We start from the raw sequence: 25,830 nt of genomic DNA, 5'->3' as shown, positions 1-25,830 counted from the left end.
AGGTGATATGATGGGACAATAAAGAAAAGGTGAAAGGCAGCTAACTGACCTCAGATCTGCTTTAGATGAATCTGTCATCGGTTCCCCTGGGACCTAAACTTGGGTCCAGGAAAGGGGGGGACACATACTGTTTCCTGTTTTTCTCAGTTAAATAAAGCATCCCAGACCGCGAAGACTGAGTGCCAAGTGAAAGCTGGTCTCACTGCCGTAGAAACGACATAGAGTTGACTTGAGGTGATTTCATTAGTTGTTCCATTGCAACTCCCCTAATTAAACAGAGCTTTCAAATGACTTGAACACAAGGACAGATTGGCAGGCTGCACGAAGCATCTGTCGTTGTATTTAAGAGCCTGTTGGTAAGAAGTCTTTTCTTCAAGAGGATCTAAATGATGTATTCCCATGTTATGTGTGGGACAGATCTGCAGACATAATTATAAGATACAGTTGCAGAAAAGGACTATTAATCTACCTGAGAAAGGAAACAGAAGAAAGAGACATTAAACAGAAATGCACTGCTGCAGTGACGGCTGTTTAAGAGGTCAAAAGTTTATGAATCTTCCCTTTCTCCAGTCTTGCAGATAGCAAACGCTGCAGATCTCACTCAGCCTCCCTCTCGTCTCTCCCTCGCTAGATCACCCTTTTGTCACGCAACCCCCCCCAGAACCATTAAGCTGCCAAGGGCTTTCCACTGAAAGCTTTTTTCCACTGTGGGGGTTCAGCTTCGGTGGCAGAGTACCACCTCTTACCGTATACCATGTCTTTGCTGTCAACAGAGGGGAAAAGTGTTGATGTAGGCCTCAGGATATTTCTCAGGATTTACGCTGGTTAATGTGGCAAATTTAATACGTGGGTGTGTTGTTTGAAGTTAAATGTGTGTTTCTCACAATAAGTATTTGGGTGTGGCATGTAATTGTTCCTCCGAGTCCCCAGTGTGTTGCTAAGGGTCTCTGCGCTCCCACCCACCCAACATGAGGCATAGCAGCGACATTGTGCCAGCCTGACTGCGGTCTAACAGCAGAACCGTTCCTACGCGCCAAGAAGAGAACTCATATGCAAAGGATTGTGGGTTTTATTTTCAGTTTACAGTAACTCTGGTTTAACGGGAGGGTGGGATGGAGAGGAGGGGGGAGTCAGAGAGAGGGGACTGAGGTCGGTGTGTCACATGGAAGCTGATGTATTCCAGTTTATGTCTGTTTCTGCCCTCGAGCAGTTTTGTAGATTTGTTTTTCTTAGAGCTGAACTGTAAATGTGTGACGCAACACTTTGGCTCTTCTCTCCTGTGGAGGGTATTTTCTGATACCAGAGATGATCACAATCACAGGGTGATCATTTAAATCTCCTTAAGCCTGCGACACCGCAACTTTAAATTGTAATGGTGCACAGCGTGTTGCCAGGAAACAATTTGATTTTTGTTCTCTGTTCCTCTTTCCTTTTTATGTTATTGGAGGTTTTGCCAATTTATAATGCTCAAAACAACGTTTCTCACTTAGTTTTTTGTGTCAAGGACCATTTAAAGGGCCTGCTACAACTGTGTCTCAGGGAGCTTCATTAGATGTATTTGTAGAGAGCTCACTTTGGGGGGGCAGCGGACCACTTGGGAGTAACGCTGATACAAGAGCAACAATTCTTAATTTCTGCTCTCTCATTCATTTATTGACCACTTCTAATCCCTCCCGCAGGGATCCACGAGTAAATTAAATCACTCCCTCTGCTGTATGCTGATAGATTGGGCAAGCCACTTTTATTTTGAAACTGTCTCTCACTGCATTTAAACTGTAATGAGCAATCTAAATAACGTATTCAGATGACTGCCATTTGCTTAATGATTCACTTTTCATTTTGCACTGCTATGACAAACTACAGGAAACGTAATTCATGTTTAAAATACAACTTGATAAAGAACACCTGCCCATATTTAAACAGCTTTCCAAGTATCTTGATTTTATTTTGAAAGTATTTCCCAGAAGTAATCCTTTAAAGTTGCATGCATCTTATTTAATATTGTACAACCAGTTTCAGATCTGTTTTCTATTGTACTCTCAATGGAAAACGTGCTTTCTGCTCTAAACTTGCATCCATTAAAGGTGGGGTAGGTAATTTTCAGAAACCGGCTCGAGATACACTTTTTGTTATATTCCATGGAATGCTCTTAACATCCCGATAGCAATGAATATCTTAAGTGCTTTGACAAAAAATCCATAAAAAAATGTCATCTGTAGAAGCCGTAATACTGTAAAAAGTACAACCAATCGATTGGATGGCCTACCTGCCTGTCAGCCTTCCATCGGGGCACAAACTTATCTCGTGCCCTCATTGGTCATGTGCGCGTTCCTGTGTGTTGGAGGAGGGGCTCTGTAAGGAAGTGGCAGATTTCTTCCGGCTGTGTATTTTCTAATTCTAGCGATCTCGAGCTGGTTTCTCGTTTGTGCACAGATGGAAGGCTGACAGGCAGGTAGGCCATCCAGTTACTTTACCCGGACCGGCTCAGATGATTGGTCGTGCTTTTTACAGCGCCACGGCTTCCACAGATTAAATTTTTTTAATGTATTTATTGTTAAAGCATTTAATGTATTCATTGCTATTGGGATGTTAAGAGCATTCCATGGAATATAACAAAAAGTGTTTCTGAAGTGAATGACATACCCCACCTTTAATGTCATGAATGACCTTATAATGATCTCTTTTAAATCAGACATTAAACTGTAGTGGGGATTTGTGCGGATATGAGAGTCCATATTTACCAGGTTAGTATGAAACAAGACATAAATTACCTGCAGTTTGATTCACTTTTCAAGACACACAGTAATAGGATTCACCTGCACAGTGTGTCATAACTCAGGGAAGTCTATTACATCACCATGTTATATTTCTTTTGTAGTCCACTGACTCTGGTTTGAGTTGCTCAGAACAAAGACATCTAAAGTTTTTGATATAGTTGATTCTGGAAGAGCATACTGGCGTCCAAACTACCAAGAGAAGCTTAGAAACAGCCATAAAAAAGAGAAGAAGGACACGTTGTGTAGTTTCTGCTTCTGACTGACATCAGAGCACGTCGACATGAAAATGAACTTGTATTTGGCAGGACTGTCCATCTTTCTCTCTTGCTGTATTTCTTAATATCCCAGCCAATGCTTTTCTATCCATTTCTCTAGTCTCCACCATACTTTCCCTTCCAGCGTGTGACTAACATTTTCTACCTGAATGAGCATTGCAAATGTAATAAAGTCAACTTGAGAGATGCTAATATGCAGATTTCACTTCCCCTGGACTGAACCAGGCCTGCTGTTTCCCATGCTTCCAGTCTTTAAGCGAAGATAAAAGGGAAATCTCTGTCACACATCACACACTTCATTTGTAACAGACAGACATGATAGTGGTATCAATATTCTGATCTAAATTGGCAAACAATATATTGATAATCACATTAGAGAAGAAAATCCTGTTTCTATGTGGTTGAAGGCTCTGTAGTGACTGTTCAACTAAAGAGAACATGCAGTCTGATGGGAATATATATCTGTCAAGAAATGGCTCTCTTGCATAAAATGGAATCAAAATAATGTTCTAGTTGTCAGCACTTATGTGTCCTGAAGGGCTCTTGATTGAAGCAGAATATGGTAACATGCGTACGAGTGTCTAGCAGGATTAATATAAAACCAAGGCATCTGTTTTCATTTGGGCTTTGTTTTCAATTGAAGCCCCTATGCGGTTCTGTTAAGAGCATTTCGGGCCCTTAAAGCTCACAGCATGCCTCTGTTGGTGTGTGCGTGGGACGCTGCTTTGGGCCGCGACAGAATGAGTCAGTGAAGAGAAGCTCATTGGATCAGCTAAATGTCCTTAGTTACTAAATATAGTCTCCCTTTGAACTCAATTCAACGTATGGTACTCATTTGTTATGTGTGTGTAATGTCGCCAGAACATGAAAACACATGATCAATCGTTACAGTTACAAACTGTGTACTGGTGTGGGAGTGTGCATTCATGTTGACGTTATATGTGTGGGATGAGTGCAGATTCACATTTCCCTGTGTGTGTGGCATTTTGTCTATTTAATACCGGTTTATAGAGCCACATGAAAGTCTCTCTGCACTGGATGAGATTGACTGTTTGCTTTTTATTACAAAGATCTAAATACTGTATGTTGGCGCAACCTCTACCCTTGATGTTCTTCACTGCACTCTGCCCAGTGTTTACCTCTTTGACCAGTGGATGTGAAGTATGAAGTTGCATAAAGTACATCACGTACAAAAAATGAAAGGCAAAACTGTTGCAATACATCATGCTACTCGTGCTTTTCCGCTTCATAACCAAGCTTGTCCAAGTGAAAGGGTTCAGAGCTGCAGTTTGGAAAGAACTCAAAGGAAATAATGATAGCTTAGGCCTGAATGTAATGAGTGGACAACTATTATGTGAACAGGAGGAAAGGAAAGGAATCAATCCGCCAACAGTCGGTGAGGAGTTTGGGTTAAACTAAATTCTTACAGTACCTGAACTCCTTTACTCCTCTAAAGCATGGTAGCCCCATTAAGGGTCCAGTTTCCAGATGATGATACTACCACCTGGAGCTCCAGCCGTCTACCTGCCCCACCCCTTCTGTAGGTAACCCAAACATGCAATGCAAACAACGTCTGAGCTCCACTTCAAAACAACTCCGGCTGCAGTCATTAAGCTCTCTTTCTCAGCATTTCAGAATTCCCATGCGGTTTGAAGCCTTTCTCTAATGAAGCACAATTAAAATGAAAAGAAGGTAATGAAAAATATTTACCCCTAGTCCAATGAAGTGGCTGGTGAAGTTGATGACTCCTCGTAATAAAAGCCATATGCCTGTTCTCATAAAATTCTGTTTTTGTGGCACAGAGGCGTTAGCGCTTGTGCCAGCGAGTGAATTAACTTGTGAGTAGGAGAGTACTCAGACGCAGTTTATCAGAAGCAGAAGATCTGTGCAGTCGCACTGATTTGTGCTGCCCTCACCATGCCAAATCTCCAGCAGTGATAACCAGCCACTGGATAGAGTAAACATAGATGTAGTATGCACTTCTGATTGATTGCAGAGGTGTTTATGGTGAGCTGTTTATTCAAATAATCCTTATTCTGAACTTGTTCTTTTTCTCGTGCAATCCACTATAAAAACAAAAGCACATTTTGTAAACATACATCAAATGGCTCCAATGGGAATTTAACTGCTGACCTTGGCACTATTAGAGGCACCAAGGCACCAAGCCACAGGCAAATATTTTCCTCATTGCGGGAAGTTTCCCCAATTTTCCAGCAGTGTGACTTAGAATCCAAATATGTGCGTGAAAAGTTAACAAAGTATGTTTCTCCAGGAGGAAAAGATGACACGAAGGACAAAGGGCCAGAAAGCTGTTTGACATTAAAACAATGCGGTACAGAGTACTGCCAGGAACCGGGTACAATCCTCTAACTCAAACATCGTTTTCTCACTGACTTACTATTGAGTTTAAGTTTCTCTAACTAAACCTTGACCAAGAACCTACCAAATGTCTACCAATGTTTACCACCTAAACATCACTGATAGCATGTCTGTGTAACAGTCAGTTAAAAAAGTCATACATTTAACAACAACCAGATAAACAAAGCAGTCGAGAAAGTAGGGCCTCACTGACCATATTGACCAACATATCACTCCAATTCTTACGGTATTAAAGTTTTCGTCACATTACTCTATGTGATGATTATAGTGGTCATACAATTCTCAAAAGACATATTATATAATGTTATGAAGCTTTGAGGGAGGATCTAAGTTTCAAAGTATAGGAGACATTTGTTGTTACTCCTTAGATCTTGGATGTTTATCCATGAAGAAGACAATCTTGATTGGTTGCTGCGATGCCACTATCCCAACATATCACACATCTCTCTCGGGCCATGAGTAGATGCCATGAGAAGCCTCGGTACATTAACTCTGTCAGACGGGACTTGTGGAGAAAACAGAGGAACACGCTCGACTAATCCTATGTCAACATTACGACCCCGTTTTCCAAAAAGTGTTGCATTCCCACGCTGCTTTCAGCAGAGGGCTCACGACACTGACCTGCTGCACTTCTGTTCATTACGATGAGAAAAAGGAGCCTCCCTTCTGCTCCCTGAGAGCCCAACAGGGTCCCCGTGCCGAGGCGCTCTCTGGGGCCGACGCACTCACTGATCAGATCCAGATGCTGCAGGAGTGTGGCGGGACAGCAGAGGAGCGTGGAGGCCGCGCTCAGCTCTGATTGATAGGGGTCAGGAGTTGGGAGTCAGATTTCTTGACTCTCGTTTTGTACTCCCGATCTTACTCCTCTGTGTTTTATGTACCATGTTGAGACGGCGTTACGCTTCAAGTCTGGCTCTTCGCCTCACCTCTGCTGAGTGTTTAACAAACTCTTTTTACAATCACAGGCTCAAACCTTAACCGCAAGTTTATAGGTACCGATAAACAGATTTCATTTAATCTTTCTGTCCGCCACAATGTGAAATGTTAATTATAGTAAACAAAAAACAATGGGTGTAAATGTCTAATAGAGAGCAGGACTGGAACTTTTTTTTATTTTCCCATTTTGGGTGTGCAACATTTTCCACAGTGAGTTTGCGAGGGTTAGGTTTATTGTTGTTTCATGCTGCTCAACTTTATCCCGCAGTAAAACAAAACCTCAAAATGACTGTTCTTCTTTGAAAGGTTTCTTTAAAAATGGTGTTTAAGGCATGTTGATTCAATTCGTCTTCATAAGAAATGGCTGTTTTTAACATCACCTCTTCAGCCTAGCCTAAACAAATGGTACATATAGTAGGCCTACAAGTTGCAGAACCAGATTGCTTTGCGTTGTACAAATGTTGCTACTGTCGCCACCTTCAGTTTAGTTTCCCTCTCTAACAAAAGAAATATGTTATAGCCCGCTGCCATCATTGCTGAAATGTTTGGGTTTTTGCATCCCTTTGTAAATGTCTGTCTTTTTTACCCCTTAGGACCATGATGACTCTGCAGAGCTCCGCCGTCCTGCTGCTGTTGAGCTTCCTGATTGGTCTGAGCTACTCTCTGAACCCAAGAGACCCGAATGTGTGCAGCCTGTGGGAGAGGTGAGAAAAAATGTCACTTTTTATATCAAATATACAACATTTGTTCTCAAGCACTGCTGCATTCATAGTGCTGAACGTTCACTTTGTGATTTAACTGGACCCAAACCACAAGGGCCATTGCTATTGGACAACTCGAGACATGTAACATGTTATGAATCAACAACATTTCTAACATGTTTATTAAGAAAGAGCAACTCATGTAAATGTTGATATGACTATTTTGAAACCAGAATAAGCGTCTACAGCCAAAGGGAACCTCCACAGTCATTAGGGTTCATAGACGGCAGCACTTGTTTTCATGATTAACCAATCCACAAAATAAATCCTCAATCAATCCATGAATTGCTTTATGTATGAAATTATTGTAGGAGAGTATTGAGAATGCTTATTTTATTTGACCATCATACCGTAAATCAAGTTCGATCATGTTCAGTTTACTATAAGGAACATAATGAAGTCCTCACGTTTGAAAAGCTGGAAACATAAAACGTTTGACATGTTTGCCTAAAAGTGACTAATTCCATCACATTCCATTTTTAAATAGAAGCCTTTCTTTTAACCAACTGTATCAATGTATTGATTAATTGTTGACAGGGTCTCATACAACTGGCAATTCATATGTTGACCCCCGCTTCACATAATTCACAGGGGCCTTGTTCAAAGATGGAGCTTTTGTATCTTATTCTGTGAATGTTTTAAAATGTGTTGCCTTGCTTTTCAGCTTCACCACCTCAGTGAAAGAGTCCTACTCGCATCCTTACGACCGGGTGACGGAGGAGCCGTGCTCCGACCCTCGGACCTCCTACAGATGCCTGCGCCACAGGTAGGAGCAGCGTTATGACTCATTTCCTGTTCATGCTCACTTCCTGTTCCTGTCAGTGGAGGGTCCAAGCTTCCTGTCTGACTGTGTCATTCTTTCAGGATCACCTACAAGACGGCCTACAGGCAGGCGGTGAAGACAGACTATCGCAAGAGATACCAGTGCTGCCCCGGCTATTACGAGAGCCGAGACAAATGTGTCCGTAAGTAATGATGTGAAACTTTAAACAATACACTCAGCTGTGTACTTTTTAAATTAGAAGTAAGGCAGACAGAAGGAAATCAAAAATAAATGGTGAAGGAGAAGAGGAAAAGTGTTTTCAAGATGGGAATTAAGAGGTTTAACATCATTGTCAAACTAAAGACCAAAGTACCCCTTATTTCAGTTATATTCAAATAAAAAGGTACATTTCAAGCCCAAATTGGGAATATTTCATGTACTGAGGTACCAAACCAATGTGTGAGTTTGTTAATAAATAATCCTGTCCCACTCTGGGCTGTACACAGGATAATGAAAAAGGGCTGAACCCGCATCACACAAACAAAATGCAATGTGTTTTATCCTTAAATAACTATTTAAACTGCGCCAAATCTCCCTGATCATTTACTGTATATTTAGTTTTAATATCCAATCTTCCCTGTGTTAGGACTCAACATATAATGAAGAAATTATAAATTCATATTTTAATTATTAGTTTATTCATCAAGGACAGCGTATATTAATAAATATTGATGCACATACTGTATCAGAGGCTTTTTAGGAAAAGTACATTCATAGTTATTAAGATAATTTCTAAACATTAACAACATCCTTTATTTGTCTCCTTTGGTGGGCCTTAAAAAGTAGTCCGATCTAAATATATAGATAAAAAGAAACTGGAATAAACCTCTGAAAGTGTTTCCTCTTATTGTACACTTTGTTGCTAAATTGTCCAAAATCCCCTCAAAAATGCTGCTGGGGACATGACCTCTGTGTCCTCAAGGGTAGCTACCCCCCTGGTCCCACCCATGAGTGCGCAACATCATTGTAGATTGCAAACTAACATTGTGTAAATGATTAAGTGCCATATTTTAAATCAACAAATATTCAAAACATAGTTAGGAATTTGGAAACTAATGTGACGCTTCTGGCAGATTCCCGTGTACTCGACAAAGAGACAGCTCAGGTTTGAAATATTTTGTAAGTCAATACAAATGATTGTTTTGAAAGGAGCATTTAAGAGTGTTGCAAGTCCTTGGCAGACTGATTCTGTCTTCATGGTTTAATGCTAGGAGAAGGAGATACATTAATCCATACGCAGGTTTACCGTTAAAACCCCGTATGGCACAGCTTTAGGAGCACATGTTGAGGAGACGCTGAACCAACAGAGTAACCTGATGTTGGATGAATACTTTGGGCAGTAATCTAGCACAATACCAACATTTCTTTCTTTTCCATGCAACATGCAAAGTCAATATGAGTTGCACATGATGCTGGAATTACCACAATTATGGGTTCGGGTCCCACTGGGGCTTTTCATGCTGATATTGGCTGTACCAGCTGGAATTGTAACTACACTAAAGTGTGTGTTGCTGACACCATAAAAAACCCTCCACATCATTTTCATATTTTATTTCAGTTCTAGGATTCCACATAATTCAGCAACTAATATTTCATCAACTAAGCAACTGTTCCTGATGGATTTAAAAGTTGTGACTCGGCTGCATGCAGCTTAGGGTAGAACAACAGAAATAGCATCATGTGAACACAACCCTCAGCACACACACTCAAGCTTCAAGATAATTTTAACTTTAACACATTGGTCAGGAACTATTTATAGAGTAAAGTTACATTTGAAAACAAACAAGTACACAATCCATCTGTTTTATGTGTATTTTTGATTTGGATATTTATCAAGGTTGCTTTAGTTTATACTGATTATTGTGTTTATCTATTGTATAGACTACATTTCTTCTAACATCTTGGGGTGTACTTTAACGTTTTATCCTTTGAATTCAAAATGTTTTAATAAATTCAGAACAAACATGAACATCAAATATGTTTGAAGGGGAGACAGATGTCTTCATATGGATTTCATTTCTCCCTCAGGTTATTTGACATCACAAACGTTGTATGTGATGTAAGTAATCATTAACCTATAACTACAATCCTTATCTTAACTTCAAGTACTCTAACGTAAAGTCCATTGTCAATTTTAGGCAGTGTTTTTATTTTTAAATAAATGTATGCCAAAATGAATCTGTTGTTTATTTTTAACTACTGCACCAGTAGTTAAAAATAAACAACAGATTCATTTTTGGCGTCTAAAAATACCGAACTGATGCCGATGTCAACCGTTTTGTTTGACACACTGTTATTGCTGCCAATCAGCGGTGACATATATAAATAAAGGGAAACCCCACATGCCTCCATGGTTTAGGAAATTCTACCGTAGCTTTGCAAACTCTCTCATACATCACTGGATGATCTTAGAAGTGCAGGACGGTAATAACAAGGTTTGCGTGCTTTCTGCTTCAATAACTGACATTTTGGAGATAAATGTTTTTTTGTTCAGCACATATACACATTTTGGTTGCGCCAACGTTCACAGTGGTCTCATGCCGCCGTTCTCTGTGTGGAGTTTTTCTCTTGGAGCCAAACAAGCCTTTGATTCTCCTGACTGACAAAGATTGGAGCCCACTGATTGCTACTTTAAGTTTTATAATTGAAATATCTCTCCTCCCAGTGTGTCATCTATGACTCCTCCTACACCCACTTTCTGTACAATGTACACTGTTTCCTTATTTTCTAAATACATATAATTAGATACAATTATGCTTACCTCGTTTATTTGATGACTAGTTAGCATTTTCTCAGAATTTCCAGCCTCCAGTGTGAACACACCTGCAACTAAAGGAGAAGTAATCAGTGAAATGATTGCTTATTGAAAAGAAAAGCACCCCGTGCAAAATGCAGTATGTGATTAGAGATCACTCATCTAGTGCCACACAAATATAAGAACTCTCTGGTGGACTTATGTAATTATACGTTTTCAGTCATGAATGCATGTTTGGATTAATTAAATATCAACACTTTTTCTGATGCTGGCAACTCAAAGACTCTCTAAGAGGCTCCTTGTCAATATGAATGGCGTCCGACATGCTTTTAGGGTGGTGGTTTGAGCGCAGCTGTCGAGCTGGCAGCTTTATTCTGTCTATTGCGAAGGGAAAGAATATAGTTTAGTTGAATAGATTTTTAATTGAATAGAAAAACACCTTTGAAATAGTACGCTTTTGAAACATTAATCATCATTTCCGAAGCACTCTTTTATATCAAATGCCATATATTTGATGGGACGCTAGGGAGCGATACACAGAGTGAGGCAGTGACACACAGTGAGGCAGTAATGAGTCCTAAAACCCAGAAAATACTTAGCATTATAGCGCTTTCGGTATTCTCATCTGAAGTGAATGCTTTTTTGACTAATGAGATTTCATGTTTTGTTCCACAACATAAAACCCATCAGTAAATACTTCACTCCTGAATATCCGAGGCTTCAATGTGTCGTAAAAATAGCGGTCGCTATAAAGTGACTAAATAAACAAAGTCATCACGCCAACACCAGTCTGCCTTTAGCTTAGCGGTGGCGATCCACAGCCATAGTGTAGTTTGTTTATAGCATTATTTTAGCTTTTTTTAAGCTTAATTTATGCTTTAAAAAATCACAACGTGGGGTTAATATGTGGAGATAATCCTGCTGAACAAAATGTGTCAAGTACTGCTAATGTGTGTTTGCCATAAAGCTTATTTTCTGTGATATACAAAATGCAATGGGTGAATCCTATTTCTTTTTGTGAAGGGATGGCCTAAATAAATGTGTCATCACTGCACCACCGTATTGCTGCTCACTCTTAGCTGACTGACAAGTTGCCATGACAGCAAGGTGTCAATCACAAGATACATAGCCACACCCTAAAGCATACCCAGCAACTATTTGACTCTAAATGGGACTATCATTTAGAAAAAGGAACGTCATGATGTATGGAAGAAGACTGGATAAAAACAATCAAGATCATTTACCCTTCAGGAAAATGTTTACTGAATAATATATGAAGTGAGCATTTTGTCATAGACTTTTATACAATCAGACTTAGTTTTGCACACAGTGGAGTTCTCCCCTGCTGGACACATCTGTATTGGCTTCACTTGTTCAGACCCAAAGGCTATGTCCACTTCTTTTACAAGGCCTATAATCGGTTCATTGAATGGCTTGTTCTAGAGTGCATAGGTTCACTTTATTCTGTCTTTTGGATGGGGAAAAAAATTACAGGCAATTCCAGGATTACTGTAACAATATTTCATCTTCTTCTTCATCTTGTTAATGAAAAATGACGTCCAGGGAGGGGGGGGGAGGTCTTTAACTCATGCTATTGATCTGCGGGATTCATCAGACAAAATAAAGTTTGGTCGCAGCGCCTGATCTTTACTCTCAGATAACACACAGACGTGGCATAGATGGTTGTATTGACTTTTCTCCACAAAGCCAGCTCTGTTATAAAGTGTGTTTCTCGTCCACAGCTCGCTGCACCAAGGAGTGTGTCCACGGTCGATGTGTCGCTCCAGATCGGTGCCAGTGTGAGGGCGGCTGGCGAGGCGACGACTGTTCCAGCGGTATGAATCAGACTTTTCCCCTCCCTCAGACATTTTCTCATTCTCGCTCTTGTTTGCTTTCTCTCTCTCCTTCCCCCTCTCCTGTCTGTTCAGGTGCACACAGAAATAAACTTGACACACACAACAGAAATTGACAACAGGCCATTAAGCAAACGGCTTCACATACATCACTTCACACACACTGAAGGCCTTTCCAATGGAAACAGCAAGGGAGCATTACCGCATCCCCAGCAATGAGTCATTAATGTCAGCCTCAGTCCAAAAAACAGTTTACTAGACCAGAAGGAGCTGCACCTCTCACAGTTACTGTTCAAAATAATAACTTCTCGAGAAGTACTCTTAAGTCAAAAGCATAAAACAATCAAGTGTAATACAAGTGAAACTTCTGACAAACAGCACACCATAAAAGCAATGGGTTACGAGTTAAATAATTAGATTTATATAACGCCTTTCATGGGACCCAAGGTCGCTTTACAAACAAAAACAAAAGGCAGTCAGACAAAACAACAAATAAATTAGGGGCCGAAGACCTTGGCAGTAACTTAAAAAGTGACCACAGTTCCAATAAGAGCGAAGACAGAGACATTAAGCCAACTGCTTCTACCCACTTATGTCTTCTTTTTACAAACTGTCAGCAGAAATGATTATACAATTGTTATTTAAGGCACCAACTCAGAACAGTGAGTCAAACCTAGTTTGTCCTGACTCAAATCCCACTGATTTAATCGTCTAAACAACATGTGAGTGTGAAACCAGAACCACGTATTCTGTCCCCCTCACTGCAATGAAGTTTTCCACTAACTTCAGCCCGTTTCTCTGCAGTCAGCTGGGTCAATAGTACACAGCCTTCCTCCATTTCCCCCTCTATTCCTGTGCAGAGAGAAGGGATCATAGCTTTAACGGGTAGCGGTTGATGTCCTGACAGGGGGTGATGGGAAGGGGAAATGGAAAATGTTACCCCTCTCTTTCTTGCATGGCCAGTTCTCCACGTCTCTCCTTACACTCCCTCCCTCCTCTCACCCTCACTTAAAAACTCTTCTTTGCTCTCCTCCTCCTCCTCCTCCTCCTCCTCCTCCTCCTCCTCCTCCTCCTCCTCCTCCTCCTCCTCCTCCTCCTCCCAGCCTTGGCTCGACTTTATCTTCCTATAATGGAGTCTTTTTGGCAGAGTGAGCCCTGACACTTCCTGGATGCCTGTGTGTTGAGCTATCTCAGTACTGTAAGGGAAAGAGGAGAGGGGATGAGGTTTTCATACCGAACACTTTTAGTTTGTGGAAAAAAGAAAAGGGAAGGAAAAGCAAACGCAATATTCGTTGTTTTGTACAGTACGTTAAAGTGAAAGAAGTATTCATATCCTTTACTTAGGAAAAATGCAATAACTATAATAACTATAAAACGTCCCTATTTGTAAAAGTAAACACATGCAAGTATTATCAATATAGTATTCTTTCATTCATTCTGCTGTACAATGTCCACAGTGTCAATGTTTTATTAGTATATATGATGTTCTTTGTAAATATAAAATTAGCATTGTGTTGCCTTTTATTGCTGTAGAGGTTTACGATTGTTTCCAGCTCATCTAAAAGAGTTTTAAATAGTAGATTTAGCTTAAGAACAAAGCCTAAGGACAATTGACTTCAACAGAGACATTAAAAAGAGACATTTAATATTTGAGAAAAATGATAAATCACCAAATTTAGGAAGACATGGTTTTGACAAGACAGAAAGCACATTACAATCTGTAAAGAAAAACTCAACTAAAGTGACAAATGTAGTAAAGTTAGACGTTCTTCTACTCAAGTGCAGTACTTAAGGGTGCTCAGTTAAATTTCACTGATAGAAAGAGAGCAGCCTTGGGAACAGAATGAAAAATAGGAATATGATGGTTTTGACAATGATGAAAAGGTGGTTCAGTGGGAGTTACAAAATGTCATGTCAAAGTATTTAAAGCTTTACGTAAGCCCTGTTTCCAGAGCACTTTTGAAAAGATATACGCAAAGAGCTGGAATCAAAAACCAGCAGCGAGGGTTGTTTAGATATTCAGAAGATTAAGTGGACTTTGTACGCAAGCAGGACTCTAACCACTGCTTGGACAACTGTCAGGGGAAAAAGAAGAATTTTCCCACCATACCAGTGTGCATTCCTGATAAATGATATTCAAGAGATGCCAGTTCTGAAGTGCGTGTCCATCAGTGGGATTACATGCACACATTATCAGATACTGTTTCACTGTGGAGGTAACTGCAGAGCATCTGAATGGATGCATATCTATATCCCCATCACTGAAATGTATTATTATTATTTAGGAAGTCTCAGTGTGAACCTGAAAGTTCAGTGAGTCTGTGAAGTCCTAACGCTGTGTGTCCGTGTGGTGATGTAATCAAACAAGCAGTAGATTACTGAGCGATCAGGCACAGATGCAGATGCTTAAAAGAAAAACGGCCACAAACGCTTCGGTGTTTTCAAATGTGAAGATTCTGGCAATGTTGTGTAGATCAATGCTTGTCATTAACAAAGATTAAATCAAAGTGAATTATACTTAATCTTGGGTAGGTGACATTGGAGAAAACATAAGGAGTAAGCTAAATACAAAAAATGTATCTGACCGAAAACCTCACCCAGTATTCCCAACTCTTCCCCAATAAAAGCAGGTCGCACTAGCTCCAAAAGTTGCTGACAACCCGACAGTATTTTCCTTTCTGTCAGAGCATTCGATTAATCTATTGCCGTCGTGATGTTAAGAGATTTTCAACAAATATTACAAGTTTCTTTTCTGGAAACACATTAACCCCCCTAGTTGGGTGTAAACAAACTCAGCAACACTCTCAGAGATGAGGATGTATGTTTACTTGCAGATAAACAAAACACATAGGAAGAGTTTTCTGCGCCGAGGGGCTTTGACTCTCTGCCAGCTGGTCGTTTTCACCCACTCATTCATTTCTGTCTGGACGCTCCAGCCTCTCAGCTCTTAGGCCGACGGTCCTGCAGAACTTCAGTAAATCTGCACGTTGTCCTGCAGACGGTCTGTAAACACCACCGCTGCTCCAGCTGAGTTCCCCATTAGTCAATGCGACACAATCCAGCAAAGCCCCTCTCCAATTCCCGCGCAGAACAAGCAAAGGTATGATTTATTTAAACGAAAGAGGCAAGGGTCCTGCTCCACGTTAGTGCAATAAACAAAACTTGTAATCCATGGTGGCGCGCTTTGCTCCAGGCCAAATTTGGCTTTGCTCTACTCTCTGTGTAATTAATGTCAAAGCAGTCCTTATACTTTTCAAAGCTGTGGCCAGGCATACGTGCAGAAGAGGGTTGGGGGATGGGGGGGTACACGTGGAGCATGGACGTGTAGTTTAGGCCTTAGTGAATGTCTACTTCTAACAAAGATGGTTCACGGGGCTCAGCATGAAATAGTTGGAATTGTTTTTACTTTCAAATAAATCTCTCGCCCCTCCATGTGTGACGTCAGTGCAATTGGATATCACAGTTACTCCATGTTGTCCAATATCCAAGACTTCAAAAAGTATTGATGAGATATTTGAAGAATGCACCCGTGACCAATCAGGGGTCTCATGACGCGACCCAGTGGACTGAGATCTCTTCATAGTGAAATGAAATCCAAACCTTGTGTGAATCTCCCCTGAACATTAACCCCACCGGAAACGATCCTCAGGCTTCTGTAAAATGATCCATTTCAAATTCGTCCATCTTCTGAGCTCCATGCAAATCGTGCTGCCGATTCTTAATGATGTGTTAGTAATATAAAACTCCCGGGCTAAAAGGTGAGATTTAGATGTGGAAGCATGATGGAGATAATAATGTGTTGTGGAGCTTTACAGTACGTCATCCAAAAGAAGTTGCTGTTCTGTTTTCCATCAGAGCACAGGCTCTGGATGCATGTTATAATAATCATGAGTAATCTTATTTTGCTTTAGTGTTTTTCTTCCCATTTCCTGCATAGCAGAGCAGGCTGACTCAATGTTTAGAGTAGGAGGTGCATTGCTGGAAGCTGATGTTGGCAATCAAAGTGAGGACCTCCTCGGTCAGAACGAGTGAGGCTGTTTAATCTCAACATTTCTGAATTAAAATAACAAAACGCAACGAGTTGCCCGATGTATAGATGTAGCGTGTGATCTCCATTGTATCCTTTTCTCCCAGGGTAGATTGACATTTTCCTATTTGTTATCATCATAGTAGATATCACATTGGGAGATTGAGTTTATATAAATCTAGGGTCACAATTCACATTTTTAAGTGCAACTCACCATGAATAGACCAACGCAATATTCAGGAGCTATTAGCAGTCTGGATCAGTAGTCTTATTTATAATCAATAACAGTTTTTCTTGTTACCTTTCAGCGTGTGATGAGAAACACTGGGGTGCAGGCTGCAGTCAGCAGTGCAAGTGTGAGAACAAAGCTCTGTGCCATCCGGGCAAGGGCACGTGTCAGTGTCCCCCGGGGTTCATAGGACGACACTGCGAGGAGTCCTGTCCTGCAGGCACCTTCGGGAAGGGCTGTCTGCAGAGGTGCAAGTGTGGCAGCGGAGGATCCTGCGATAAAGAAACCGGAGAGTGTTCATGCCGAGACAATTTCACCGGGACATTGTAAGTTCACATACATATATATGATAGGAGCATTATATTGGAAGATGTATTACAACATGCTCTGCTGTTCTTGTGTATCGGGCCAAACATTATCTGAAAAACATGATTGTAGTATTAACATGGTCTGTTTTTCTCTAACTCCATAGTACATATTGGTATTTTGAAATGGTTCCCCTCTTCAGTTTCCAAAATGTTGATAATATACATATTATTCTTTTATAGTTAATAAAGTATGGTATCAAAGCAGGTTTACAAACACACAAAAGGGTTATCTGTCCTCAAAAGCAAAAGTCAGCAGCAATTGAATTTGCCAAGTCATGCCACAAATGTAACTTGAAATGCTATGTTTGCTATTTGATGGAGGAGATACTTACCACCTCATGTAATAACAGTTGGTTTTTTTATCTTAATTTTCTCTGGATGTTTGTCGGACACAGGTCTGTCTTTTCCAAGCAATTTGTTTTCACAATGAATTATAAGATGGGAAAAAGGCCCGTACTTCACTAATATCCATGAGTCGTCTGTTACGCCTGCATTTTGATTTGACCCCGAGGATGAGTAAACAACAATACAAACATCTTCCTGCTAAATATGAGTGGAAACTCTTGAACTGCCAACGTGAACACACAACACATCACTTTGAGTTAAATAAGAAATGGGGGCTTTGCCACAAAGATGACTGAATACAACTTCTTGATAACTTGCATATATTTAAAATATGTCCATAAAGAATGCATTCGAAAATATAATATCCCAAAAGTGTGCATTTTAGGTGATTTGTGTGTATTAATCACAGAGATCAGCGCTTGTGACCCCTGTATTTTACTTTTCCCTAGACCATAATCTTTAATTACATTCTATAACAATCCATCATTATTTATCTGCAAACAAAATAATAATTTAAAACAGGTTTAAAAAGTCCCATTGGTCTTTAAACAAAATGGTACTTGAGATAAAGGAAAAAAGACAACTCAAGTAAGAAAGTAGAACAAACTAACAGTGCTTGAGACAAAAAGTCTGACTGTAGAAGAAAACATTTACCTAAGTCTTCAGGAATGTCTCATGAGGACACATGGAGTGTATTGACTAAAGTGGTCCATTAAGCTGTTATTAAGCATGGGCTCTATCCTGTCCCCCAGCTGTGAGAAGGCGTGTCCCAGGAAATGCCAGGCGCGATGCCCCTGCCAGAACGGAGGTATCTGTAAAGGCAAAGGGATCTGCGACTGCCCACCTGGATGGACGGTACGTCTCTACCTCAAAGCTTGCACCGACACTAAACATTATATCATCCGTGGAGGTTGCCAGAGTTTGAATTGGCCTCATGTACATTTCCAGATGGCTCCTACTTTGTTCTAAGAGACAAACTTATTTTGAAGACACTTTGAAACGACCTGTCATCTCTGGGGACACTCAGCTGCATGGTTTTCCACTAATGTGAAAATTCCTTCAGGAGGTTACTTTGTTGTTGGAAAACATGCACGAGAGGAGACGTGATTGTGATTCCAGAGAGAAACATTTTTTTTTTTTGAGTAACCGTAAATTGTAAGGTTGCAATGTTGGTGTCTCATTCCAGTTGTGCAATGGTGCATCTTCCTTTTCTTGGCATTTCATTCGGCCTCAATGTTGTTTGCCTTGTTATTCTGCAGGGTGCCGTTTGCACAGAGCGATGTTCAGAGGGACGGTTCGGACAGAACTGCGCCAATGAGTGTCTCTGCCACAACAGGGGCAAGTGTGACCCTGAAACTGGACAGTGCCAGTGTGCTAAAGGTTTCACTGGTAACAGGTGGGTTGTTTTTTTGTGGTTACTTTTGACTAATATTAAAGGCAACGTTATTTTATAAAATGATCTAATCAAGGGACAGTGTTTTTTTATCCACCACAAGTAAAACAAAAAAACACACAACTGTGTTTTCAGGCTCATACTTGGGGTTCTGTTAGAATATTTGTACATGCTCTAATTGAAAGCCCCCACCATTCATTTGTAAGCCTGGCTCTGATTGGCTTGTAGGAGTAATAGCAACAGCCTGTCAAGATGTGGTGGAATTACTAAAATAGGTGTTGGTCAATTCTTATAAGCCTGTATGTGACAAGGAAAAGCGAGTCACATCTAAATACTTGTTTAATCATGGTTTCTTTTGAAAAATACAAAAAAGGGAATGTTTCATAATTGTTTTGTTCCCCTTTAAGACTGCAAGTGTATGCCAAAGTAAAACACGTGTTGTCTCCATCATACACTTGATGTCCTTTGTAAGCATCACACCCAGACGTGGTTGCTATACATGAGCATATTGCATGCAGTTAGCTGATGTTTGATTGCAAAGTGTCAAGAAGACAATGATCTGTCAAACAATGGAGTTTTTTAATGTAAAATAGAATGAACTCTAACAATTTCAAAATAATTGAAATCATTCATCATCATCACCATTCAAAATAAAAGTGTTGGATTTGATTTGTCATATTTAACAAAACAACAACAGACTTGTGTATTGCTTCCCATGTTGTCCAGATCCTCAGTGTATCACTATACTCCCCGTGTCCCTCAGGTGTAATGAGGAGTGTGCTGCAGGCTCCTACGGGCAGGACTGTAAGGGTGTGTGTGACTGTGCTAACGGGGCGCGCTGCTACAACATCGATGGAGCCTGCCTGTGTGAGCCGGGCTTCAGCGGTCCACACTGCAGGGACCGGATGTGCGCACCCAGAACATACGGCATGCACTGTGAGCGCACGTGCCTCTGCCAGGAGAAACACACTCTCAGGTGAGTTTAATTTCAAACCTTTATTTACCCAGGTGTATCCCACTGAGATGATTGATCTCTTTTTCAAGGCAGACCTGCTCAAGTAGTTCCACATGAAACATAAAAACATAAACAGAACAACAAAAAGAGTGGAGGTTGTCAGAAACAAGGGATTCATCTTTTCAAACGTTCCTCTGAGGCAGTGCACCTCTGGGAAGCAGAAATAATCCCATCTCGATAGAGCGAAACCTCAGTTCCAAAGACACACATTGTTTGGCTAAGTATTGGGAGCAGCAATGTTTATTTGTAATGTTCAATGTATGTTTCCACTGGTGTGAATGACGGGAATGAAGCTGGTTGAATAAGCTGTTGCACCTGGAGTAAGGGCAACTGAACGCTAAATCTATCAGTATAATTGGCAACACCTGTGTGGGTGTGCATGTTTCAAATGTAAACTGTTCTTCTTTATCTATAAAGTACTAGTAGTTTTCCCACAACCCTGCTGACGGACAGACAAACCCACCTGGAACCTTAATGAGGAAAAGAAACACACTACAGGTGTTCAACGAACTGTCTCATACAACACACGTACTACCTGTATGTACTGTACGAGATAGTTTTATCAACACCAATCATTTTCAGACTGACTAAATCACAAGTGTCACTGACTGGAAAGATGAACTCGTTTCTTTGGCAGACCTTTCTCACCCTCTCTTTGTATTTCTGTAGCAGTTGAGTCATATGTATCTCTGTGTCTTTGTCCAGCTGCCACCCCATGAAAGGAGAATGCACATGTCAGCCAGGCTGGGCAGGACTCTTCTGTAATGAGACGTGCGCTCACGGTTTCTACGGTCATGGCTGCCTGGAGCCGTGTCTGTGTGTGAATGGAGGGGTGTGTGATAGCGCCACCGGAAAATGCCACTGTACCCCCGGGTATACGGTGAGTGGAGCAGTTTAGCATGACTTAGTTAGGAATGAGTGTGTGGTGAAGGTATCAGATGGTCTATTCCTTTTCTGTGCTCAGATCTAATCATCATGTGTGTGCTGTGTGTCACCTGTTCACTGCTTGTAGGTTTATAGTTAACGTGAAGCTTTGTTATTACTGCAGGGGGTTCACTGTGAGAGTCCATGTAAGAGTGGCATCTATGGCAAGAACTGCTCCCTGGAGTGCTCCTGTGAAAACTTTGTTGACTGCTCGGCAACTGACGGGGCTTGCTTCTGCAAAGAGGGTAAAGAATATTCAAAAAGAAGGTCACTGTTGAAGAAGATATGGTTTGATGAATGATTTACCTATTTATTGAACATACTGATGAATGAATGACTCGAGACCAAATAACTTTCTATCAAACATGGTTGACGCTCCTTTGTCTTTGCAGGCTGGCGGGGGCCGCACTGCTCCACCCCTTGCTCTGAGGGGACGTGGGGCCCAGGATGCAACGCCACCTGCCATTGCGCCAACGGGGCAAAATGTAATCCTGCAGATGGATCCTGTGCCTGCACAGCCGGTTGGAGGGGGCCGCGCTGCGACCAACCGTGCCCGGTACGTGCTTTGATATGAAGTGAAAGATCCATGAGATAATGTTAAACCAGAGAAATAACTGGTTCTTTTTGAGGCATTTTGTATACATTTCCAGAAAACCACTAAGTGTACTGATCACTGTAGAATAGATTATACCACCAGTTTGTTAAAAATAAAGGTGGGTGAACTTTAACATCCTGCCAATGATCTTTGAGAAATGCAAACAAATACCTACAAATAAGAAATAAATGCTAGGTAAACATCTTTAACTTCTCTCTTCACCTCCAAAATGATGGAAATAAATGTCCTGGACTTCAGCCACAGCACTGCATGAAAACCCAGGTTGCTCTGTAAATAATACTGACTTTACAAGATAAGAAAAAGCACTATATGTTTATTCTATGTCAAGCTGAGTGGACAAATTAACTGCTATCTTTGATAAGACTTAATACAGAAATCATAAGGGCCGAAATGAATCAGAACAAGTCAGTTCTGATTGGACAGTCTGTAGAAATGTCGTCCAGCTTTTCATCTCTTACTTCTGCATGCTTCCATCTGTGTTTTGGCCGGTTGCCCCTCCTGTCTCTGCCATGCCAACCACCAGGCTGTCTATACGGCGACACATTGCCAGTGTAGTATTTTGTCTGACTCTGACTGAGCTGGCCGAACGTTGAAGAGATTCCCCTGACGATTCTTTGCCCGTTGGCATTTGCTCACATGTGCAGATGGGCACGTTTGGGCCAGGCTGCCTGAAGAGGTGTTATTGTGTCCATGATGACGGCTGCCAAGCAACCAGCGGGGAGTGTCGCTGTCTGCCAGGGTGGGGGGGTAAGTGACGACGTCCGCCTGTGTCGCTGCCAGCTTGGCTTTGGTACCACTCAACTTCAGATACAAGTAAAAAGAACAGTTTTTCTACCCGAAATGAAGTGGAGTAGAAGTATAAAGTAGAATTAAATGGAACATGTATAGTCAAAGAATCTCCTGTCCGGAAAAAAAGTCTTTAAATGAGAATCAGAAATCCTTTATTAGTCCCACTGCGGGGGGGGGGGGGTTCTGTGCCCGTTGCTTTTCATACATTTATAAAATGTATGTAAACCAGTGTCTTTGAAGATGGAGGAGAATCATACTTATTGTACAATAATATACATCAGCCAGTTTAAAGTAAACATAATGTGTAGGTAATCGACTAAAACAGGCACTTACCGATTTTTGCATTAAAACTCTGAAGGGAACTATTCTTCGCAATGACTTTTTTCCATTTTATGGTATATTTTACTTGTCATATTTGCTTACTCTTACTGAAGTTAATTTATGAATGCAGGACTTGGGTGTAGAACATGTCCATTGTGGTATTGCCAATTTTACTCAATTTAACACCGGGCCTGCACTTTTGCTTTTCATTCAGTCATAAGATTTTCATTGCCCGTTCTACACTGTTGCTTATGTGCATATGACATTAACCTTTCATTTTCTCCTCCTCAAGGTTCTCGCTGCGATGAGCCGTGTTCCGAGGGCCTGTGGGGGCGCCACTGTAACCAGACCTGTAACAAGCATTGCCCCAACAGCGACACGTGCTTGAGGGAAACTGGAGCGTGTGTGTGCCGCCCTGGCTACTGGGGAGTCACCTGTCAGAACAGTGAGTGTTATTGCTAAATCAGATCAACCAGAACTCTACTAGCCTGGCTGCATTTATATAGTGCTTTTCCACTCTTTGCAACCACTCAAAGCACTTTGCTGTACACAAGTCATGATTCATACAGAGGCAGAGGTTTCCATACAAAGTGCCACAAAGTAATAAACACTCACACACCATTATCTTTGGCACTGCCATCGGGAACAATATTGGGTGCGATATCTTGCTCAAGGACACTTGAACAGGTCGACTGCAGCGGCTGGGGGTCGAGTAATGACCTTCTGATTGGTGGACTGCCGCTTTATCTTGTATGGCGCCCTCTGACTGTGACTGCATGTGTGTGAATGAAGAAATACTGACTTGTGTTGTTGAAAGTGCTTCCAGTGGTCGTAAAGGCTGGAAAAGCACCATTATAAATGCATGCCATTTACTGTTAGTGTGCAACATCTGCCCTGCCTCACACTATATCTGTTTTTCTCCCAGAATGCAAAGCTAGTGTGTATGGAGAGCAGTGCGGCATGCCCTGCCCCTCCTGTGGCCATTCGTACCGCTGCCACCATGTGACAGGAGAGTGTGACTGCCTGCCAGGATACACCGGGCCCAACTGTGATCAAGGTTAGGAATAACACCAATAATCATCCATCTACGTGCAAATCCACCATTTAAAACATAAGCACTTAAATGTTACAGAAATCCCTTGGATTCAATCTGGTGAGTGCAGGTGATTTTTATATCTCACATTGTGTGTTTTACAGTTTGTCCAGCTGGATACCACGGCAAACAGTGCACCGAGGTGTGTGTTAACTGTGCCAACAACTCCACATGCGACCACCGGGACGGTCACTGTGAGTGTTTGCCTGGATGGACTGCTCCTGACTGTTCCATACGTGAGTGCAACTTCATACGTCAACTAGAAAAGTACACTCTTTTGGGAGAAAATGTTACTAACATGAAATGTGCTAAGTGTGCTAATTAACTTACTGATACGAAGGGGGCAGAAGCAACTGTTTTCCCCAATAACTTGACAGATGTCATGGATGCCCTGTTAAATATTCATGTTCTCCAAATCCTTAAATAAAAAAAGTTGAGACTGAATCGTTGAGGATTGTTGTAGGTTAATTCTCTCTTGATCGACTAATCAATGAGCTTTACAGTTCAAAACGTTTCCAGAAGTTAAATTAAAATGTAATCAACCATATCAATATAATAATATAATAAGATAGTTACTGTTGATGTAAGAAGCCCATTGGTCATGCTCCCCATTTCTCAAAGATACGGTGAAACATGACAAGTAGAGTATTTCTCTCCCCTGTTTGTGTCTGTGTGTCTAATGCATGGATGTGATGTGTGTCTTGTGTTTCTCCAGCCTGCAGTGCGGGTCGCTTTGGTCCGTTCTGCACTCAGACCTGCTCCTGTCCCAGCAGCCTCCTCTGTGACCGACACACAGGAGACTGTGTGTGTGAGAGTGAAGAAGATGACTGCAAACAAGGTATGGATACAAACCCATTCTCCCATGAATATAGGAGCCTACACATTGACCATTTGAATTCATGGCTGTTCTTATTCCATCTTTGACGTGGAAAGTGAATAAAGGCTGCTGGACTCTATTAAACGTTCCACTTCCTCTGACAGAAACACCTGTATTGTCGGGGAGCGTCATGGTGCCCCTTCCCCCCGGTGAGCGGGAGTCGTGGGGAGCGATCAGCGGCATCGTGGTGCTGGTCCTCCTGGTGGTGCTGCTGCTCGCTCTGCTGCTGCTGTACCGCCGCAGACAGAAGGACAAGCAGAACCACACCCCCACCGTGACCTTCTCCACCAGCCGCACCGTCAACTCTGAGTACACCGTGCCAGGTACGTCTATGTCGTGGTTGAAGAAGTACTCAGAGGCTTAACTTGAGTAAATTACCAATACAACAATTATTCAACCATCATTTCCTTTGGGTTCTGCCTGACTGACTTTCTTTAAAAGCCAGACTTGAGAGAGACTACAGAAATGTTCTTAGCTTCTCTGCATATTTGTAATGAACCCAATGTGTGATCTAAGAGAGTACAAGGTATATTGTCTGACATTTGATAACTGGCAATAATTAAAATATTGTTTATATCAATGAGTTAGATTCTAAAACGAGTGAGACGTATGCAAATCTTCTGCTATTGTTAGTGCTTATGTTTCTCAAACCTATTTTTTATTTCATCGTTTATGTTTTTGCAAAAGCACGGTGCTATTTAATGAGGTAAAATGATGTTAAATTATAATGCTTATAATGTTAACATGCTGATTGATATGTTTGCATAAGAGACAAATGCTCTTTAGTACACTTCAGGCAGGATTATTTAAGCTCTTGGTCATGATGTGGTTCCAGTTATATCTAACTCATGTGTTTTTGTTATTAGGGTCCCACAGAGATGCTTTTTATTGACCTTGAGGTAATTTATTTGCAGCAGACGTTATCCATGTGTTTGTTTTGGCCTCACAGATGTCCCTCGCAGTTACCACCACTACTACTCAAACCCCAGCTACCACACGCTGAGCCAGAACAGGCCTCCACTGCCGCACCTCCCCAACAACCACGACCGCACCATCAAGGTGAATGTCACCGCTGCTACATCAGTGCAGTGATCTGAAACGTTAGGACATTGCTAGGCCTCACAGTGCAGCGCCGGGAGACCTGGGTAATGTATCCAGCAGGCTGTGTTTTCAGGGCCCTGAGATCATAAATCGTCAGATGCTGACCCAGTACGTCACAGCGCTTCTGGTTTTCATGTCAAAAGCATATTTTATCTTGGTATTTGCTTTGCTTT

General features: G+C 41.4%; 1 protein-coding gene across 1 annotated transcript in view; it reads left to right on the top strand.

Moving 5' to 3' along the window:
• Positions 1–25,830, top strand: part of pear1 (platelet endothelial aggregation receptor 1) — a 46,820-nt gene that overhangs the window by 15,195 nt on the left and 5,795 nt on the right. The window contains exons 2-19 of the mRNA XM_034101523.2: positions 6,961–7,071; positions 7,793–7,894; positions 7,993–8,093; positions 12,449–12,541; positions 16,895–17,141; positions 18,281–18,383; positions 18,788–18,924; positions 19,685–19,897; positions 20,642–20,816; positions 20,985–21,105; positions 21,253–21,416; positions 22,121–22,223; positions 22,879–23,031; positions 23,512–23,643; positions 23,784–23,915; positions 24,395–24,517; positions 24,661–24,879; positions 25,506–25,615. Coding sequence (XP_033957414.1) covers positions 6,965–7,071; positions 7,793–7,894; positions 7,993–8,093; positions 12,449–12,541; positions 16,895–17,141; positions 18,281–18,383; positions 18,788–18,924; positions 19,685–19,897; positions 20,642–20,816; positions 20,985–21,105; positions 21,253–21,416; positions 22,121–22,223; positions 22,879–23,031; positions 23,512–23,643; positions 23,784–23,915; positions 24,395–24,517; positions 24,661–24,879; positions 25,506–25,615 — 2,535 coding nt within the window. The 5' untranslated portion in view covers positions 6,961–6,964. The remainder of the gene's footprint in view (positions 1–6,960; positions 7,072–7,792; positions 7,895–7,992; positions 8,094–12,448; positions 12,542–16,894; positions 17,142–18,280; positions 18,384–18,787; positions 18,925–19,684; positions 19,898–20,641; positions 20,817–20,984; positions 21,106–21,252; positions 21,417–22,120; positions 22,224–22,878; positions 23,032–23,511; positions 23,644–23,783; positions 23,916–24,394; positions 24,518–24,660; positions 24,880–25,505; positions 25,616–25,830) is intronic.

Source organism: Pseudochaenichthys georgianus, chromosome 16, assembly GCF_902827115.2.
Source record: "Pseudochaenichthys georgianus chromosome 16, fPseGeo1.2, whole genome shotgun sequence".
Classification (NCBI taxonomy): domain Eukaryota; kingdom Metazoa; phylum Chordata; class Actinopteri; order Perciformes; family Channichthyidae; genus Pseudochaenichthys; species Pseudochaenichthys georgianus.
The sequence above is the reverse complement of the archived record's forward strand: the minus strand, read 5'-3'. Positions and strand labels throughout refer to the sequence as shown.